Source organism: Dendrobates tinctorius, unplaced genomic scaffold (assembly GCF_039654945.1).
Source record: "Dendrobates tinctorius isolate UK_male_01 unplaced genomic scaffold, ASM3965494v1 ptg000204l, whole genome shotgun sequence".
Classification (NCBI taxonomy): Eukaryota; Metazoa; Chordata; class Amphibia; order Anura; family Dendrobatidae; genus Dendrobates; species Dendrobates tinctorius.
This window is the reverse complement of record NW_027361871.1, coordinates 1,033,782-1,056,497: the sequence shown is the minus strand read 5'-3', so window position 1 is coordinate 1,056,497 and position 22,716 is coordinate 1,033,782. Positions and strand designations below refer to the sequence as shown.

General features: G+C 39.4%; 1 protein-coding gene across 5 annotated transcripts in view; it reads right to left on the bottom strand.

Annotated features, from left to right (window-relative positions):
* Window positions 1-871: 871 nt before the first annotated feature.
* The window catches only part of LOC141057367 (PMS1 protein homolog 1-like), a 330,907-nt gene continuing 309,062 nt past the window's right edge, over window positions 872-22,716 (bottom strand). For 4 of the 5 annotated variants that reach the window (XM_073553954.1, XM_073553955.1, XM_073553957.1 and 1 more), the window contains 2 exons: window positions 21,664-21,821; window positions 872-1,133 (listed from right to left, as the gene is read on the bottom strand). In XM_073553954.1, coding sequence (XP_073410055.1) covers window positions 966-1,133; window positions 21,664-21,821 — 326 coding nt within the window. In that variant the 3' untranslated portion in view covers window positions 872-965. The remainder of the gene's footprint in view (window positions 1,134-21,663; window positions 21,822-22,716) is intronic. The other variant, XM_073553956.1, reaches the window with a different exon arrangement.

The window sequence follows — 22,716 nt, the reverse complement described above, 5'->3', positions numbered from 1 at the left end:
GCCCATTTATCTTGCAGAGACGCGAGCCTCCGCGAGATAAATTTCACCCGTACGATGTATTGGACTCTGAACTCGTACGGTTCAGTGAACACATGCGGATTCACCTGCGTTCAATAGCCAGCAGTACTTTGGACGCAGTGGACATGTGCTGTGTCCAAAGCGTTGCCAATTACTGAACGTGTGCACATACCCTTATGCCCAAATTCCTGAAAGACCATTACAAGCTGATTTAAAGTAATGTTCCAATGTATCTAGTATACGGAAATATAATTTTTATATTTTTTGTCTCCATGTATCTCCCTTAGTACTGTTCTTAATCTGCGGGACTGGTTACTTCCGCCTCTATCAGTTGACAATATAGTCTTTTCAGTGTGCTCAAGAAGACAAGATTATTACTGCAAGAAATGTAAATTTCTTGCAGTAGTAATCTTCTTGTCTTCTTGAGCACACTGATACCCCTCTGTAGAGACTCTGATCCTTCTCTGATTACTATTATGAGTGGTAGTCCTTCACAGCAGCACACCATATGTTTCAGTAAAGTGCTATTTAATAGCCCATCTGGCTATGTGCCCATGCAGCAACGTTTCGGTCCAGTGGGTGTGAACCTTTCTCAAGCAGCACTTTATTGAAGCTTACATGGTGTGCTGCTTTTATCTGTGAAGGACTATTTGGAGGTTTGGTATATGCCAGGAAGGCTTGCACCCAAATGTTTTTGCTTTTTTTGTGCTGCTTTTTTAATCTTTTTCTATGTATTATGAGTGGTAGCTATGAAGAGAGTGATGGAGAATGCTGATCCAACAGCATTCAGTCCATTAGGAGGAGATACACGATTTTAAGTGGCACTATATTGTAAAGTAAATGCCATGACTCCTTTTAATTGGACTCATCTGGTCTGTTTTTATTACATAACTTTTACAAACTCCGCTAAATATGCATGAAAAAAAGGATCATTATTAAAAAAAGAGTTAGCCATCTGATTCAGGAATGTCTAAGAGGTGATGGAAAAAAGGCCGCCCATGGATACATCCTGTTTGGTTACTGTTGAGCTGTTGTTTCATACGATGCATAGTGTCCTGGATATCAACTGTAGACAGGTTTAAGGGCAGTTGTCGAGCTAGTCTTACAGCTTCCCCCTAAAAAGTAAAAAAAAAACAACATTATTCCAAACACTATGTAATATTTTAAAGTTTTTAAAATTTCAAAGATCTTAACAGATAAAAGAAACCACAAAAGCGCGCCCATAGGGCTTTACCAGATATAAGTAAAATTTGAATTGTTCAGGGTACTCACCCTCAGAGGTTGTGTAACGCCACAACTACTAAATACGCTCAATCCCATATAATGAAACTGCAGCAGGAGGGTGTAGACAGACAGCATCTGCTTCCATTACTCAAAGAGGAGATCCCAAAAGGGGAAAAAAAAAAAAACACCTGGTTCCCGCACTGCTATACTTCAACCCTCAAATGGAGGAAATCCAGTCGATTCTAGGAGTAGGTTCCAATATCAATGCTTTATTTCATGGTACATACAAAGACAACGCATTTTGAGGTCCATTCCATGACCTCTTCCTCAGGTCGGATGTACAAGGATGAAGACAAATCAAAGGTTGACGGTTTATATCATATCGGGGTTAATTACCCTGCTGCTCACAAAGAGGAAGCTGTGGGATGGAGTAACCAAATGCAAATACGTAAACATTTCATTACAAAACGAACCAATATTAGAAGACACAATAACTTACTCCCCATAAATCACAAATTGGAATAGATTAAAAAGGAAAAAACAAAAAAATTTTTTTTAATTTTTAAGGCTAATTTCACACTTGCTTTTTTTTGCAGCGCGTTTTTCCCGCAAAAAAACGCATTGAAAAAACGCATACAAACGCATACAACTGCTGCGTTTTTTTCAAGCATTTTTATGAGCATGCATAAAAAAACGCAGCGTTTTTATGTGTTTGTATGCGTTTTTAGTGCGTTTTTACCGCGTTTGCGTTTTTTCCAAACATTAGGTGGCCCCTCACACTAACCCAAACCATGACTTTACTAACCCTGACCCTAACCCTGACCCTATCCCTGACCCTAACCCTTAACCAAACCATACTAACCCTAACCCAAACCCTAACTAACCCTAACCCTGACCCTAACCCAAACCCTGACCCTAACACTAACCCTGACCCTAACCCTTAACCAAACCATACTAACCCTAACCCAAACCCTAACTAACCCTAACCCTGACCCTAACCCAAACCCTGACCCTGACCCTAAACCCCCTTAACTAACCCTAACTCTAACCCAAACCCCTAAATTCCATGGTTAACAAAAAAAAACGCATGTGCAAAAAAACGCATACATAAGCATGCCAATGCGCACATATGCGCACCCAGACTTATAATGGGTGTCTTGCTGTAAAAAAACGCATTGCGCGCGCATGCGTTTTTTTGAGGCAAGTCGGACGCCCAAAAAATGCAACAGGATGCATCTTGTGCGCCCGAGCGCATACCGCAAAAAAACGCATGCGCGCAAAAACGCATATAAACGCGTGTGTATGCGCACATAAGCGCATCCCATGCAAAGTATAGGAAAAAAAAAATCGCATGCGTTTTTTAGCGCTAAAATACCGCGAAAAAAAACGCAAGTGTGAAACCAGCCTAAAGAAGTAAAAAAAAAAAAAACTTCTCTTACCAGAATCAAACCTATAAGGTTGTGAGACTAAAAGTATGTATGTGAACGAAAATCATCCCCTTTAACTAGTAGTGCTATAGGCACACTATTATATTGGACTAACAAAAGCCATCTGTTTAAGATAAAAAAATGAACATTATATACACAGAAAACCAAGACCGTGAATAACCAGACTGGTTTTCCACTTACAGTACTAACATAAGTTATTCACGGTCTTGGTTTTCTGTGTATATAATGTTCATTTTTTATCTTAAATAGATGGCTCTTCTTAGTCCAATATAATAGTGTGCCTATAGCACTACTAGTTAAAGTGGATGATTTTAGTTCACATACATACTTTTAGTCCCACAACCTTATAGGTTTGATTCTGGTAAGAGAAGTTTTTTTTTTTTTTCTTCTTTAAAAATTAAAAAATTTTTTTTGTTTTTTCCTTTTTAATCTATTCCAATTTGTGATTTATGGGGAGTAAGTTATTGTCTTTTAATATTGGTTCGTTTTGTAATGAAATGTTTATGTATTTGCATTTGGTTACTCCACCCCACAGCTTCCTCTTTGTGAGCAGCAGGGTAATTAACCCCGATATGATATAAACCGTCAACCTTTGATTTGTCTTCATCCTTGTACATCCGACCTGAGGAAGAGGTCATGGAATGAACCCCGAAACGCATTGTCTTTGTATGTACCATGAAATAAAGCATTGATATTGGAACCTACTCCTAGAATCGACTGGATTTCCTCCATTTGAGGGTTGAAGTATAGCAGCGCAGGAACCAGGTGGTTTTTTTCTTTTCCCTTTTGGGATCTCCTCTGAGTAAAAGATCTTAACAGGTGATTACATGTGTAAAATATATTATACGGATCAAAAATGCTGTTGATACTTTAATGCTAGCTCGGGACTACGACAATGATAACTGCCGATTTCTTTCACTAGTTTTATATGTGACATCCATATTGATGTTCATCTATATGCAATTTTCTTTTTGGGATAGGCAGTGCAATATGAAATAAGGACTACAATGATAAGTGTCAATTTCTTTTCATTGATTATATGTGATGTCCATATTGATGGGCATTGCAGATTTCTGATTGGGACATGGATAGCAATATGAAAATTTTGTGTATAGCTGTCAAAAGTACATTTTCTCTATCCCTTGGAGATTGATACACAGGGGAGGTGGCACTCTGGAGCAATATTTGGTTGGCTACACTGACATAGTGTACTGGCTCCTTACACAGTATAAATTAATTGCTATATCTATGTCATAAGGAATCTTTGGCTGACATATTTTGTTATACAAACGAGAAAAGACTGACTGGCACTTCCAAGCTAGTGTAAAGATTTGTTTACAATTGGTGCTTTAATGGGTATAGTGCAATAATTGTACGTTCTTATTTGAGGTTACCTTGATATGGGCAGATTACCAATTGTAAGCTAGTAAAAGTGCCCTGACTGTGGATAACAGTAATTATATTTTTTCTTGAATTGGCATTCCATTCAATGTATGGAGAATTTATATGGTGATCCCGGGCATGTTAAGTTGTACTGACATATCTGTTCAATGGGTTTAGTGAAAAATCTGTGTTTTTCACTATGGGTTACCCTAATGTGGGCATTTCACAATGAAATGGGACTAACAGTGCTTTGATTTGCTCTATTGAATTTGAATGAATCCTTGTTGCAATAGGGAATTCATATTGCGCATATGAAGGTGTATTAGATATATGATTTGGCATATTGAATTAATGCTTGCTATGTACCTTGGAATGCAATGCACTGTACCCTAATTGGTTCTGTACCCCTGATAAGGACAAAGCACTATATCACTGATACATCCCTTAAGCGCACCAGTGGGGGGTTATTAAACTTGGGACTTTTTACTGTCTCTATCATTTCTTTATTTGAGCCCTTTCATACCTTGCCTTCCCTTCTTCTCTCCATAACCCTTATTATCTACACATAATTATGGAAAGATTTAGGGGTTATTATTAAGGGCAAGTGAGGGGCAGCCGACGTTGAGCGGGGGTGCCACTTTGCCCAATGATTTAGAGTGCCAACCTCCGCGGCAAGGTAGGGACACTCAACAGGGTGAGTATAGGGTGAGATCAATAGGCCCTTTTCCCGATTTCTATCAAACTTTTGACAATAAAGCTTTTCTGCGTATCCAGCTGGTAAAACAGTTTTTGTAAATGATTTTTTTGGAATTGATATTTTGACTCCTTGGGAAGGAACCATCTGTTGTCTGATTGTCACCAGTACACTGACCATCTATTGTAAGGACTTACCCTCCAGTGGTTCATTGATCAATAGCTGCTTACACTCCTCTCTTCGTTTCTAGTCACCGCGGCACTTCCTACCACTTGGAATTTCTGTTGTGTTTGTTGTGTTCCTTGTGTCTAAAATAGGGATTACTAGTTTGTATCCAGGAAAAGCCAACAGTGAGTATGGGTGCCATATTGCATACAAGTTAGGATGCCAACCTCCGCTGCAAGGAAGGGTGCAACTAGGGTCCGGTAAGGCCATCTAGGATGTATCTGCTATCATTATTACCAATCCTTGTTTTTTGGACCTGCTGATAGCGGGTATCTTAAGTAATTGTCTACATTTTTAACAATTTTTTAATGGTTGAAATAAAATTTAGTTTTAGGTATTAGTTCACATGTAAGCCTTTGATACACTATACCTTAGTATCCCAGATTTTCTTTTTTAACAGGAGAAATTTCACCATACAATTTTTGTGCAATTTCTCCTGAGTATGCTGATAACCAATGTTGAGGAAAACTACTGTTTGAGGGCACAACAAGGCTTGAAAGAGAAAGAGCCCATGTGATTTTCTGAATGCAAAATTTGCTCAAATAATTAGCAGATGTCGTGTTGCATTTGGATAGCTCCTAATGTGCCTAAACAGTGGCATCCCCCCAATTGACACTATTTGGGGTCGCCCCAAGTTTCGCAAATTTGCTTATGGGGCGATTCAAGTCCCTATCATCAATTATGTCAGATGAGTATAAAACATTTATTAAATACTATTGCAGATATTATGATAATCTGATCATCATAGGGAGAGGTACGGAACAGGAGGCTATACAATTTGTGAGAGGACTCAATGACGATGAAGTCATGCACCTTGATTTCTCTCGGTGGCAAAGTCAGTGCCATTCACTGGTCGTCCTGTCTGGCATTTACTTAGTCAGATACTCCTGTTTCAGGGTCCAATCTCACCTCACTAAGGGCCCCATCACACATAGCGATGCACCAGCGATCCCGACAACGATATGACCTTGTCAGGATCGCTGGTGTGTCGCTACATGATCGCTGGTGTGTCGCTACATGATCGCTGGTGAGCTGCCAAACAGGGAGCTTCACCAGCGATCAGCACCAGCGACACGGGGGTAAAAAGCGAAGCACGTCGCTTAGTTACCCACTGTGTACCTTAGTTACCAGCGCGCTGGTGCAGGGAGCTGGTAACCAAGGTACACATCGGTGTTGTGAGCTCATTTTCGGGTTTGCCTCTGGCTTCTGGTGAGGGTTATGGAGCTGGCTGTGCTGACAGAGGAGTAGTGAGTTCTCTATCTGGACTCCCTCTGTTGGTGAAGGGAGGTAATGAAGCTGATCTAAATGGCAGAGACCGGCCACCTGAGGAAGAGGACTGCGATTGGACATCAGGAGTTTCTGATTGGATTTAAGGCAGCCGACTCCCTAGTTTCTTGCTGGTGATTTTTCCTGACTGTGGTTTCTGGTTTCCAGTTTGGTTCCTGCCTTCCTAAAGCGAAGTTTTCTCTGCTATTGTTCATATGAGTTTTTGTCTGGCTTGCTTGGTTTTTGTGTTCAGCCAGCCCTGGCTGGGACTGGGCTGAATCCCTATTTTGTCTCTGATCAGTTGATCTCTTTTGCTCTGTCTTCAGAATATACCTGAGTGCTGATATAGTGATTTGCAGTCTAGCGACTTCAGGGCCTTTTTCTATCAGACGTGTTGGATATTTTTTTTGGCAGGGTTTTTTGCGTGATTGCAGACAGCAGCTTTTCTTTCCTGTCCTTTCTAGTTAGTGAGGGCCCCATCGTTTGCTCATCCTATCTTTCTATCTGAGTCTGTGTTTTCATCTTGTTTCAATGACAACACATGTTGGGGGCTGTCTATTGTTTTGGGGTCTGCTCTGGGGCAGTTTAGATTTCCCCTTTCTTTCTTTAGGCTTATTTAGTTCTCCGGCCGTGACGAGGCGTCTAGGACCACCGTAGGCACGCTCCACGGCTACTGCTAGTTGTTGTGGATAGGATCACGGGTCTGCAATCCGCTAGTTACCAACCTCTCTGGTTTTCTGGGCTTAGCTTGCTTTTGTTTTTTCCTCCTCGTGACTCATTCATAACACATCGGGTTTCTAAGCGGCGCGCGGCACTTAGAAACCCGATGTGTACCTTGGTTACCAGCTCCCTGCACCAGCGCACTGGTAAGGTACACATCGGGTTTCTAAGCGCTGTGCGCCGCTTAGAAACCCTGTGTTTACCTTAGTTACTAGCGCCAGATCGCTGGTCTCCTGCCTGTCACACGCAGCGATGCGTGCTGGCCAGCGGGAGATAAGTGATCAAAAAAATGTCCTGGCCATTCCAGGATGATCAGCGATAACCGGCAAGGGGGCCAGTCGCTGGTGAGTGTCACACACAGTGATCTCGCTGGTGAGATTGCTGTTGCGTCACAAAACTTGTGACTCAGCAGCGATCTCACTAGCGAGATCGCTATGTGTGACGGGGGCTTAAGTTGGCAGCAGTCTCTTGCAAATACATACATATGTTAAGTGGGAGTTGTGCCTCTGTTTGCACAATCGCATCAGGTGATGCAATTGCTTAACCCCTTACCTACAATTGACGTAATATTCCGTCCATGTGTCCATGTACCTAATTACCATGGACGGAATATTACGTCATCGCGATCAGCGGCGCCCACATGGTGAGCGCCGCTGATCGCGGCCGAGTGTCAGCTAATTATCATAGCTGACATCCGGCACAATGTGTCAGGGGCGGTCACGGACCGCCCCCGACACGTTAACCCCTTGCACACCGCGATCAAACGCGATCGCGGTGTACCGGGGGTTAAAGGGAAGCATCGGCAGGGAGGGGGCTCCCTCCGTGCTTCCCTGAGCCCCCCACGGCAGCGCAATGTGCAGCGCTGCTGCGGGGGGCTCTTTCCCTACAGGCCCCCGGATCCAAGATGGCGACGGGGGCCTGCAGGGAGCTGACTTCCTCACTGCCTGCAAAGCGCAGGCATGAGGAAGTCTGCAGCAGTGCCTGTGACAGATCGCTGATCTGTCACAGTGATCTGTGATGTGACAGATCAGCGATCTGTCACAGGACAGTGATGTCCCACCTGGGACAAGGTAATAAAGTAAAAAAAAAAAAAAAAAAAAAGTGTTAAAAATAATAAAAAAAAAATCGCTAAATAAATCAGTAAAAAAAAAAAAAATATTCCCCAATAAATCCATTTTTTCAAAATAAAAAAAAACAAAAACAATAAAAGTACACATATTTGGTATCGCCGCGTCCGTAATGACCTGCCCTATAAAACTGTCCCATTAGTTAACCCCTTTAGCGAACCCCTTAAAAAATAAAAATAAAAAACGAAGCAAAAAATAATGATTTATTATCATACCACCGAACAAAAAGTGCAATAACGCGCGATCAAAAAGACGCATATAAATATGCATGGTACCGCTGAAAACGTCATCTTGTCCTGCAAAAAACAATCCACCATACAGCATCATCCGCAAAAAAATAAAAAAGTTATAGCTCGCAGAATAAAGCGATACAAAAATAATTATTTTTTATATAAAATAGTTTTCATTGCAAAAAACCGACAAAACATAAAAAAACGACCTAAATGAGGTATCGCTGTAACCGTACTGACCCGAAGAATAAAACCGCTTTATCAATTTTACCGCACGCGGAACGGTGTAAACGCACCCCCCCAAAAGAAATTCATGAAACGCTGGTTTTTGTTCATTCTGCGTCCCAAAAATCGGAATAAAAAGCGATCAAAAAATGTCACGTGCCCGAAAATGGTACCAATAAAAACGTCAACTCGTCCCGCAAAAAATAAGACCTCACATGACTCGGTGGGTCAAAATACGGAAAAATTATAGCTCACAATATGTGGTGATGCAAAAACTATTTTTACAATAAAAAGCGTCTTTTAGCGTGCGACAGCCGCCAAACATAAAAACCGCCATAAATCGTAAATCAAACCCCCCGTTATCACCCCCTTAGTTAGGGAAAAATAATAAAACTAAAAGAAAATGTATTTATTTCCATTTTCCCGGTAGGGTTAGGGCTAGGGTTAGGGTTAGGGCTAGGGTTAGGGCTAGGGTTAGGGCTAGGGTTAGGGCTCAGATTAGGGTTAGGGGTGTGTTGAGGTTCGGGTTGGAGTTATAATTGGGGGTTTCCACTGTTTGGGCACATCAGGTGCTCTCCAAAGGCAACATGGCGTCTGATCTCAATTCCAGCCAATTCTGCGTTGAAAAAGTCAAATGGTGCTCCTTCCCTTCCAAGCTCTGCCATGTGCCCAAACAGTGTTTTACCCCCACATGTAGGGTATCAGCCTACTCAGGACAAATTACAAAACAACTTTTGGGGTCCAATTTCTCCTGTTACCCTTAGGAAAATAAAAAATTGGGGGCAAAAATATAATTTTGCGGAAAAAAATGTTTTTTTTATTTTCACGCCCAGGCGTTATAAACTTCTGTGAAGCACTTGGGGGTTCAAAGTGCTCTCCACACATCTAGATAAGCTCGGTGGGGGGTCTAGTTTCCAAAATGGGGTCACTTGTGGGGAGTTTCAATAGTTTAGGTACATTAGGGGCTCTCCAAACGCATATGACACCCGCATACCAATCCATCAAAGTCTGCATTCCAAAACGTCACTACTTCCCTTCCGAGCCCCGACGTGTGCCCATACAGTAGTTTTCTCCCACATATGAGGTATCAGCGTACTCAGGACAAATTGGACAACAACTTTTGGGGTCCAATTTCTCCTGTTACCCTTGGGAAAATAAAAAAAATGGGGACTAAAAGATGATGTTTGTTGAAAAAATACGATATTTTTATTTTCACGCCCGGTCGTTATAAACTTCTGTGAAGCACTGGGGGGTTCAAAGTGCTCACCACACATCTAGATAAGTTCATTAGGGGGTCTAGTTTCCAAAATGGGGTCACTTGTGGGGGGTTTCCACTGTTTAGGTACATCAGGGGCTCTCCAAACGCAACATGACACCCGCAGACCATTCCATCAAAGTCTGCATTCCAAAACGTCACTACTTCCCTTCCGAGCCCCGACGTGTGCCCATACAGTAGTTTTCTCCCACATATGAGGTATCAGCGTACTCAGGACAAATTGGACAACAACTTTTGGGGTCCAATTTCTCCTGTTACCCTTGGGAAAATAAAAAATGGGGACTAAAAGATGATGTTTGTTGAAAAAATACGATTTTTTTATTTTCACGCCCGGTCGTTATAAACTTCTGTGAAGCACTGGGGGGTTCAAAGTGCTCACCACACATCTAGATAAGTTCATTAGGGGGTCTAGTTTCCAAAATGGGGTCACTTGTGGGGGGTTTCCACTATTTAGGTACATCAGGGGCTCTCCAAACGCAACATGACACCCGCAGACCATTCCATCAAAGTCTGCATTCCAAAACGTCACTACTTCCCTTCCGAGCCCCGATGTGTGCCCATACAGTAGTTTTCTCCCACATATGAGGTATCAGCGTACTCAGGACAAATTGGACAACAACTTTTGGGGTCCAATTTCTCCTGTTACCCTTGGGAAAATAAAAAAATGGGGACTAAAAGATCATGTTTGTGGAAAAAATACGATTTTTTTATTTTCACGCCCGGACGTTATAAACTTCAGTGAAGCACTGGGGGGTTCAAAGTGCTCACCACACATCTAGATAAGTTCCTTGGGGGGTCTAGTTTCCAAAATGGTGTCATTTGTGGGGGGTTTCTACTGTTTTGGTACATCAGGGGCTTTCCTAACGCGACATGGTGTCCGATCTCAATTCCAGCCAAAAACGTCAAATGGCGCTGCTTCCCTTCCGAGCTCTGCCATGTGCCCAAATAGTGGTTTACCCCCACATGTGGGGTATCAGCGTACTCAGGATAAATTGCACAATATCTTTTAGGGTCCTGTTACTTTTGGAAAAATAAGAATTGAGGGTGAAAAGATCATTTTTGTGGAAAAAATATGATTTTTTAATTGTACTGCTGTACGTTATAAACTTCTGTGAAGCCCTTGGGGGTTCAAAGTTCTCACCACACATCTAGATAAGTTCCTTGGGGGGTCTAGATTCCAAAATGGTGTCATTTGTGGGGGGTTTCCACTGTTTTGGTACATCAGGGGTTTTCCAATCGCGACATGGTGTCCGATCTCAATTCTAGCCAAAAACGTCAAATGGCGCTGCTTCCCTTCCGAGCTCTGCTATGCGCCCAAATAGTCATTTACACCCACATATGGGGTATCAGCGTACTCAGGACAAATTGCACAATAACTTTTAGGGTCCTGTTACCCTTGGAAAAATAAAAATTGGGGGTGAAAAGATCATTTTTGTGGAAAAAATATGATTTTTTAATTGTACCGCTGTACGTTATAAACTTCTGTGAAGCCCTTGTGGGTTCAAAGTTCTCACCACATATCTAGATAAGTTCCTTGGGGGGTCTAGTTTCCAAAATGGGGTCACTTGGGGGGGTTTCCACTGTTTAGGTACATCAGGGACTCTCCAAACGTGACATGGCGTCCGATCTGAATTCCAGCCAATTTTGCATTGAAAAAGTCAAACGGCGCTCCTTCCATTCTGAGCTCTGCCATGCGCCGAAACAGTGGTTCCCCCCCACATATCAGGTATCAGCGTACTCAGGACAAATTGCACAATAAGTCTTGCAGTCCAATTTCTCCTGTTACCCTTGGTAAAATAAAGAAAATTGAACCTGAAGTATTTTTTTTGTGAAAAAAAGTTAAATGTTCATTTTTTTTTTTAATATTCAAAAAATTCCTGTGACGCACCTAAAGGGTTAATAAACTTCTTGAATGTGGTTTTAAGCACCTTAAGGGGTGCAGTTTTTAGAATGGTGTCACTTTTGGGTATTTTCTATCATATAGACCCCTCAAAGTGGCTTCAAATGTGAAGTGGTCCCTAAAAATAAAATGGTGTTGCAAAAATGAGAAATCGCTGGTCAATTTTTAACCCTTATAACTTCCTAACAAAAAAAAATTTTGGTTCCAAAACTGTGCTGATGTAAAGTAAACATGTGGGAAATGTTATGTATTAAGTTTTTTGTGTGCCGTATCGCTGTGATTTAAGGGCATAAAAATTCAAAGTTGGAAAATTGCGAAATTTTCAAAATTTTCGCCAAATTTCCGTTTTTTTCACAAATAAACGCAAGTTATTTGAATGCAATTTTACCACTAACATGAAGTACAATATGTCACGAGAAAACAATGTCAGAATCACCGGGATCCATAGAAGCGTTCCAGAGTTATGACCTCATAAAGGTACAGTGGTCAGAATTGTAAAAATTGGCCCGGTAGTTAACGTGCAAACCACCCTTGGTAGTGAAGGGGTTAATATATTTAAAAAAAATGTAGGATGAATCACTCTCTGTCTTTTGTCTCCATTCCCTCTCTTACACTGGGAAAGGGCTATAGAAGTAGAAACAAAGTAATTTTTTCCATACACCTGAAGAAGGCTGCAAACAGCCAAAACGCGTTGTGTATACAGGGTGGGAAATTTATATGGATACACCTAAATAACATGGGAATGGTTGGTGATATCAACTTCCTGTTTGTGGCACATTAGTATATGGGAGAGGGAAACATTTTCAAGATGGGTAGTGACCATGGCGGTCATTTTGAAGTAAGCCATTTTGGATTCAACTTTATGTTTTCCAATGGGAAGAGGGTCATGTAACACATCAAACTTATTGAGAATTTCACAAGAAAAACAATGGTGTACTTGGTTTTAACATTACTTTACTCTTTCATGAGTTATTTACAAGTTTATGACCACTTATAAAATGTCTTCAAAGTGCTGCCCATTGCGTTAGATTGCAATGCAACCTTCTTATCCCACTCTTGACACACTGAAATACCGCAGAAGAAATGCTAGCCTAAGGGGGTCAGATTCCTTGTAGGAATGCTCGGGCCTGACACCCATAATGTGGTGGTGCACAATCTTGCTGGAAAAACTCAGGGAACATGCCATCTTCAGTGCATAAAGAGGGCAACACATCATCATTTAGCAATTTCAGATATCCAGTGGCATTGAGGGTTCCATTGATGAAGAATGGCCCCACTATCTTTGTACCCCGTATACCACACCATACCATCAACTATGGGCATCAGGTCTGAGCATTCCTACATGAACAGTTTCCTGGAGAGTGGATTGGTCATCAAGGGCCAGTTAAATGGCCACCAAAGTCTCCCAATCTGACCCCCTTAGACTTTTATCTTTGGGGTCATCAGAAGGCAATTGTCTATGCTGTGAAGATACGAGATGTGCAGCATCTCAAACAACGGATACTGGAAGCCTGTGCTAGCATTTCTTCTGCGGTGTTGCTATCAGTGTGTCAAGAGTGGGAGAACAGGGTTGCATTGACAAACCAACACAATGGGCAGCATTTTGACCACATTTTATAAGTGGTGATAAACTTGTATCTCCATCTTTTGCATTTACCTGAAATGATGCCATTCTCATGGGCATGGTTTGTAATGTTAAAAGGAAGGTTTTTTTTAGCTCGTGTGTTAAAACTAAGATCACTGTATGTTCGAAATGCATCAACGACATTTTCACTGCCTCATGACATTTTATTATTTAGATTAAATAAAGTAAGTTTTAATTTTTCCAACTACACTTGTCACGAGGTCAATATAGTTCTCTACTGCTCAGAAATAAATAAAAGATTACACCACAAACTCAAAGGAAATAAAGATAATGGACATCTGCACAACTAGCTTTTCTGTATTGGAGGATAAGGTTAAGCCCAAGGCAATCCCTAATTTTTCTCACTGTACCAGAATTTTCACTGTTTGTCCTTGTGTTTAGGACATTCAATGGTGATCCTTCAATAAGGTGGTGGGATCTTTCGGTCGATGACAATAGCTTCCAAACAATTTGCATGGGTTCCTGTATGGTATCTCCAGGAGGTGATTTTTAAGAAGCTCCAAAATGTATGTCATAAACACCTTAAGCTATTTTCCTAGACTTCTCTTTTAAATATCCATGGGTAGCAATACACCATGTTACAAATTATTATGCAAATTATATTTTTCTCTGATTTTCCTAAGAGGTCAGTGCAAATGAGTCAGTCTAATAAAAGTCATCACCCTTTAGAGTACACATCGAATTTTATTGAAGAAACCTCCCAATGATAATAGTATAATATCCAAAATGAATAAAAACACAAAATGCACTGTTCCAAATTATTAGGAACAGTTGAATTTCTAAACATTTGATATGTTTTAAAGAACTGAAAAAGCTCATTTGTGGAATTTGCAGCATTAGGAGGTCACATTCACTGAACAAAAAAGCTATTTAACTCCAAAACATCCTAACAGGCCAAGTTACATGTTAACATAGGAGCCATTCTTTGATATCACCTTCACAATTCTTGTATCCATTGAACTTGTGAGTTTTTGGAGAGTTTTTGCTTGTATTTCTTTGCATGAAGTAAGAATAGCCTCCCAGAGCTGCTGTTTTTGCTTGATGGTACTCCAAAGGTTCTCTACAGGGTTGAGGTCAGGGGAAGATGGTGGCCACACCATGAGTTTATCTCCTTTTATGCCCATAGCAGCCAATGACTCAGAGGTATTCTTTGCAGCATGAGATGGTGCATTGTCCGTTTCTGCTTTTTATACCATGGAAGAAAGTTGTCAGTCAGAAACTCTATATACTTTGCAGAGGTCATTTTCACACGTTCAGGAACCTTAAAAGGGCCCTACAAGCTGTTTCCCTACACATCTATGCTCAGAATCAGCCACAAATCTCTTAACATTACGATGATCACGCTTAGGTTTTTGGAAAATATCTAATGTTTTCATCCCTTGACTAAGGCATTGAACTATTTGATGCTTTTCAGCAGAGAGATCCTTTTTCTTTCCCATGTTACTTGAAAACTCTGGCCTGCTTAATAGTGTGGAACATCCAGTTTTCCTTTTATTGGGCTCACATGGCAAACTAATTATCACAGGTATCTGAGATTGATTTCAGTGATCCAAAGAGCCCTGAGACACAATACCATCAATGGATTTCATTGAAAAAAAAACACTATGACACTTAAAACCAATTTGCATAATAATTTGGAACATGATGTAGAAATAAGGACATTAAAGTAATATGGAAAATCTCTAACAGTAAATTCATTGGAAAAAATGTTGAAAATATGAAAGAATTTGTTTCTTTGACGCTAGTCACTACTGATGGACTAGCTATGAGGTGGGGAAGTCAACAAGTCTGAGGTCAAAAGCCTGGAGGGTACATCATAAACAGAGCGGTGAAGCAAAGGCATAGTCAGGTCACAGTCCAGGGTCAAAATTCAAAGAAGGTAGCAGATCAAAACAAAAGGGCTACGCAAACGAATGGTCAAAGGCAAATCCAAGGCTGGGGAATAAAGATCAGAATACTATAACTTAAAGCACAGAGCAGATACATAGCACTTGAGCAGAGCTACAATTAGCAGAGATTAGAGACAGACAACCAGCAAAATAGCATGGGAATCAGTCCAAACAGGAGATACCTACAGGAAACCCAGGATACCTGAGCCCAAATTGAGCAACTAGGCTGTAACTCACTCCCACTGACAGCTCAACATGCAACTGCTCCAGATTGGACGGCTGAGCTGCCACTCACCACACAGTGGAGAACTCATAATAGTATTCAACTATATGGCAAACCTGAGTTTGTTCCAAAGAAAAAATAACACCAACAGGGCTAGAATAACAGGTTTATCTTTCAAAGAAACTGTACAAAATTTGTTTGGCTACATCAATCCCTATATAAGGGACATATTTTTCCCAGCAATATGTGCTCCTGAAGGATGAAGATGGAACTCAATGTTTGGATTTGAAGATGATTTTTATTTAAAACTAAAACACAACTGGTTTTGATTTCTTGGGAGTCTTCCTCAGGTATAATGTCATGCATATAAACAAATCTATCTGAACATATTTTATAGCAGATATCCCTGCATGTCATTTTTTTGTGGGGACTGAAAGATCTGTTTTTCAGACACACCCAGATACTCAGATATGCAGGATTTTGCACTTTGATGAATCTAACAAAACCCATATACCAAATGAATTTTATGCAAAAATTTTTTAAGTGTTTCACAAAAAAACAAATTGTTGGTAAAAAAAAAATAAGTTTTTTTTTACCAAAAAAACTTCACAAAATTTTTATTTTTTTACACACACAAATGTTTCACACTAAAATGTTTTTCTTTTTAAAAACACTATAAATATAACTACACTATATGTAAAATTTCTTTTAAAATGTTATTAAACATACTAAAGTGTGATTTCATACAAAAATATAAAATCCTGCAAACACATACATTATAACAAAATTTGAAACTTCTCCTTTTTTCATTTTGTAACTACTTCCAAATTCCAAATGGAATTTTTCTATACTTCATTCATATACAGTACGTAAAAAAAGGATACAATTTTGTACCTGTCGATTTATTTATTTTATATATCATATACCTCTATAACATCATTTAATCCATCTGGGTATAATGTACCCAGACGGCAGATTCAATATTATTCTTTCCAGTTTAACCTTTGTACCCTATTAGTACAATTAACAGGTATTTGCTCCAGCGGGGTCACGGGCATATGGAATGTTTTATTATGCTTCAAACATAAGTGCCGGGATAAGCTCTGTTTTAAAAAGCCATTTTTGGTATTGTGTCTGTGGCCATTCATACGGGATCATAAGGACTGAATGGTCCAACCTACGTATTGCAGACCACAGGCACAGGTAATAACATATATCACAAAATCACTATCAGACGTTAATTTTTGTGTGATCGCTATGGTTTCACTCGTACTGTATGATGTAGTGTATTGTGTCATATGGTTGATGATTTTGCAGGTAGAACATTTTTGGGAACCACATCAATAGATACCCTGATTGAAGGCATCTGTTAAACTTATCCAAATTATTTCTTTTTTCATAATACATTCCCGTTCCCCATCTTTGGTCATTATAAGATTACTAGAGGCAATTTTACCCTTCACTGTTTGGCCCCTATGAAAGGTAATATTGGGTCTAGCTGGTAAAAGTTTTTTCAAAAATGTATCCTTTTTCAACAAGTGTATTTATTTAAAACTAGCTGAAGAACCCGTCGCTGCCCGGGCATAGTAACTAACTGGGGTTAGTTATAGCAAATTATAATTATCCTCCATCCCATAATCCCGTGCCCATATGCCCATCATACATATCCACGATCCCATAGGCCCGTGCCCATATACCAATCATACATATCCTCCATCCCATAGTCGAGTGTCCATATACCCATCACACATCCTCCATCCCATAGTCCCATGCCCATATACCCATCACACATCCTCCATCCCATAGGGCAATGCCCATATACCCATCATACATATCCGTCATCCCATAGTCCCGTGCCCATATACCCATCATACATATTCTCCATCCCATAGTCCAGTGCCCATATACCCATCACACATCCTCCATCCCATAGTCCCGTGCCCATATACCCGTCATACATATCCTCCATCCCATAGTCCAGTGCCCATATACCCATCACACATCCTCCATCCCATAGTCAACCATTATGACATCATAATGAGTGGCGGGGCTTGCAACATATGATGACATCAGCATCGCCATGGCAACCATTATGACATCATAATGAGGGGCGGGGTTTGATACACACTTTTTCCCCATTATGTAGATAGGGGCAAAATTGTTTGGTGAATTGGAACGTATGGGGTTAAAATTTCTCCTCACAACATAGCCTAGGACACTCTCTGGGTCCAGACGTGTGACTGTGCCAAATTTTATGGCTGTAGCTGTGACGGTGCGGATGCCACATACACACACACACATACATACATACACTTAAGCTTTATATAATAGATGTTTCTTATCTCAGTATTACTACAATTAAATGCGGTAATAAAATTATACTGCCACCCATCTTTTTATCTTTCCTTATTCGTATTTTTGTTTTTATAAATTATCTGCTCAGGTTTTTCTCCTCCTTCCTTAGTAATCCCCTTTTCCACTTCCATATTTTTATTATTCTCCCTAGATAAACACTCCTGATGAGTTCTTTCTAGATTGGCTTTGTATGATGCCATAATTAATCGTTTTGGATATTTCTTATCTGTAAACCTATCGATAAGAATTTTCGATTGTTCAACATAATCTTCCTTATTTGTAGTTCTCCTAGTTTGACAGAATTGGCTATAAGGAATGTTTTGCTTCCTTTTTTGATGGTGTGCGCTCCGATAATCAAAGAAACTATTGGTATCAGTTTTCTTAAAATACATTTTGGTACTAATTTTTTTTATTTTTATGGGATATTTCTAGATCAAGAAAATTTATTTTTTCTTTATTGACCTCTGCAGAAAAAGTAATACCCCAGTCATTCCTGTTTAATGCCACAATGAATTCTTGAGCTTCAAGTTCAGTGCCTTTCCAGAATACAATTAAATCATCAATAAAGTGATGATAATATACTGTAATATGTTGTTGCAGTAAAAGGGGGCTGAAACAAGAGTGATGAGGACTCGAACCACCCCATGAAAAGATTAGCAAAGCTTGGTGCTACCTGAGTCCCCATCGCGGTGCCAAACCGCTGTATACACAATTGCCCCTGGAAAGTGAAAAGGTTATGTTCCAATATGAATTTTAGACCCATTATTAAAAATTGTCTCTGACCTTCTGGCATATCAACTATTCCATTCAAATAATATGAAACTGTATTGATTCCCAGTATATGATCAATATTGGAGTAAAGCGCGTGTACGTCTAAAGTTAGTTTTTAGAAAAGGAAAAAAATTTTAGTGTGAAACATTTGTGTGTATAATTTTTTTTGGTGAAAATTTTTTTTGTAAAAAAACATTTTGCGTAGAATTTTTTTCGTGAAACATTTTAAAATTTTTTGCATAAAATTCATTTCGTATATGGGTTTTGTTACATTCCTCAGAGTGCAAAATCCTGCATATCTGAGTATCTGGGTGTGTCTGAAAAACAGATTTCAGACCCCACCCAAAATGACATGCAGGGATATCTGTAATAAAATGTGCTCACATAGATTTGTTTATATGCATGACATTATACCTGAGGAAGACTTCAAGAAGTCGAAACTGGTTGTGTTTTAGTTTTAAATAAAAATCATCTTCAAATCCAAACACTTAGTTCAGGAGAGCATATTGCTGGGAAAAATATTTACCAAGTGTTATCTCATATGAAAGCACTGTTCGGTGCTCTCATTAGTCCCCGGATTTCTGCAGCAAATTGAATGGAAAGAGGAATGCATTGGATCTATACGCAGTGTTCTGCCTTCATACATGTTGACACGGTTATGCACTCTAGCATACAGCATAAACCACCTTCTAACTTCCAATATAAGCAGACTGTCCTCTGTAGTCTAACTTGTTTATTGGTGAAGAGTATAGAACATGCAGTAAAACAGATATACTTTACCAGGATAACGAACTCAAGTAGAGGAGTTACAGGAGGACAAGTAATCAAAGTGCGTCCTATGATATACACAGAAGAAAATAAATGGCATCTCACTCATCCCAGAATACATTTCTTCAATCCCAGCATGCATCACTCTGTTAAAGGCACAGGCTGCAAAGCTATTTGAGACACAGCTATAAATTCAGCCACTAATAGATGGTGCTAACTAAACCAGCACATAATACAAACCTATTTGCCCTATATTCAGAGGGCAGAACACGCAGTATCTCAAAACACCAAAAAGGTGAGTGGATTCACACTGAGTATACACTTTTGGAAACTAACTACTACACTTAGAAGCCTGCGCTTCCCATTTCTCTCCCTATAATCCCCTCTTGTTTCATATATATAAGGGACATATGTGCCAAGTGACATGGTACACCACAACAGGCTCCTACCTGTCGCTATGTGCACAAACAACCAATCACCTATAGAATTCTAAAAGTGTTGTCTGTTATAGAAGGTTTGAGAAGAACCATGCAGTAAAGTTCATAGTGTATAAATATTGAACAGTCTCATTATTAGAGATCCTCCAATAAAATTATTGTGCCCTGTAGTGCAGCGTTAGCACACTTATGCATTGAGGAGGCTGTGACCCACAAAGTTCCAACACAAAGTCTCTTTAATGTGTTACTTTTAATTGAATAATTTTTGCAGTATTATATTATATGTGAACCTGGTTGTTTATAAACAAATGAAAAATGGAAAGAAAAACTTACTTTTTATTTTTTTTGTGTCAAAACATTTAACATGGCTTTATTGGAATATTTATGCATATTGCATATACAAAAATAATTATTTATCCAACTGTAAACTATAACTAATAACAATAAACTAAATGTAATTATATTTTCCAACAAAAAAAAACAAAATTAACAGTTCAGTTTTTTTTTTAATGTAAAATGATAAATAAGTCACACGGTGCAAAATTTACTCTTTGCAATTGTCACAGGTATATTTGACATGTCTTTTGCATAAATATTTTTCACATCTGTAACATATCACATTTGATTTGTGATTGCTTGATGTTGGACAGAAGTCGCATCGTTTCCGTTTTAGGCTGCTCTCTCCAGCTGGACTGAGAATGAAACTGGATAGACTACTATGGCAATTGTCTACTGATAAGATAAAATAAAACACCCCCACCCTTTAGGATAAGAGCTCATAGTAAAGCAAACACACTTTTCAGACAGAATTTATTAGTACTCTTTCAGGTCAGCATTTCACAGAAATTAGATCAGGGAACACAAGTAAAAAAAAAAGAGAATATGTTCATTTACAATATGAAATGTTGAGAACTGAATTGAACTATTTTACATGAACAGCAGGGTAAAAACATTTGGCACAAGACTATACTGGAAGGTAATCCATCATCAGTATTGTAATGAGAAAATGTATGTATGTGTAAATCTGCATGGACCAAAAGGACCTAAATAAATTGATAAATAGTAGTAGATGTAATATATAGTCCAAAATGAGATTACAGCCCCTTTATTTTACTCATAAAATGGCTGGAGATGACTATAAAAGGCTATCAGTCATGTTTGACCAAGCAGTACAAGTGTATAAAAAATTGTGGCGCAAGAAGTAAAAAAAAAAAAAAAAAAAAGGACCCATACCCATAGTAAGAACCCCTCAGATGAGGAAAAGTCAATCAACCACAAGTTTCAGAACCGCATCTTGAATATTTTAAAAAATATTAAAGTTCAAAATCGGTCGTTTTTGACCGAACATAACAGCAGGGTTAAGAAACTTGTGCTGTTCGGCAGTACCAGGTAGCAGGGGCTGAACACAATGAATAGAGCTGAGCTTTGCAACTCAATTCAAAGTGTTTCAGACAGTCATAAGTGCAATTAAAGCTAACCGTTGGGGGGGCAGGGTGTCGGACCCCCACACCACCATTCAAAAAATAATAATATGGTATGAATGGAAAGGTGGTGATTTTTAAGAGATGTAAAACATTGAAATACATGACGACCCTGCAAAACTTCTTCCATCACATATTAAACAGCAAAAAAAAAAAGTTCTGGGGTTAGGGTTGTGCTTTTTGGAACCAATTGATGAAAGTTTTCTAACACTGTTAAAATGAAAAAACTTGTACCATATCCAACCACAGGGGTGTGCGTTCATACGATGCTCTAATAATAGTAGTAATAATAATAATAATATTAATGATAATAAAAAAATTCCTCCCTTCAAATTATTTTTTTTGGAAGTGTACTCACCTCTAAATAGTTCAAAACTTTCAGGGGTCGAGTATCACATAAATTTGTTTTTCCATTCATCACAGAGCTTAAAACTTCTTTCAGATCAGATATTCCATAAAAAGGTAAACTATCAGTCATGCCTTCAATCTCAACATGGTCGACAATGTTTGATGAGCCTAAAAGCAAATGAAGAGCAAACTTCACTTTAGATGATTTCATGGGCCTCTCCTGTCATTGTTTAAAAGTTGTAAGGTATAAAAGAGTTAGGTACTCAAATATGAGGGGTACTGGTGAAACAAAAAGAACTTTTGGAAACCAGTAATATAACAGGTCTTGTCCTGCATTAGATAAGTATTCTTTTTTTCCAAAACCAGCACCACTATTGCTTATGGGTTTATTGCAGCTCAGTATCATTAACCTGATTTGAAAAATCAAGAAGTGTTATTGTTCTTGGTAATATTCCACATTTCAGGTAAGTCAAATGTACAAATTATAAAGGATTCGTACAATCTAAAGTTAAAGTACAATATATGTTTCACAGCACTGTTGCACAAAATCCCGAGACTAGGGGCTCCTTCCCTATACCTAAAGCTAGGGACATGAAATCAGACACTGCAGTATGCTGGCCTCTCTATCATCTGTCATAGTAAACCCCATGACAGTACACCCTTTTCTAAGAGGGACCTCCAGAACCTTAGGGCTTTGTCTATTGGTGCGCCAAGTAAAAAGACCAGATCATCCTGACCGCATGAAGATCAGATGTTGGTACCCACATTCTCTCTTCAGGACGGTAACTCTTCCAGTGTAACCAGATACTGAAGAGACTGACGAATCAAGCGAAAATCAATCATCTTAGCAATATAAAACTTAAAATTCCCATCAATATTGAACGGGGATGGAGGTGGTGGTGATGGTTCTGAGGACGCAATGTATTTTATAAGTAGAGATCAGTGAATCACATTATGAATCCTTAAAGTTGGTGGCAACGTAAGGCAGAATGCTTACAGGATTGAAGACAGCCACAATCTTATAAGGACCAATGAACCTGGGATCAAATTTCCAAGAAGGACA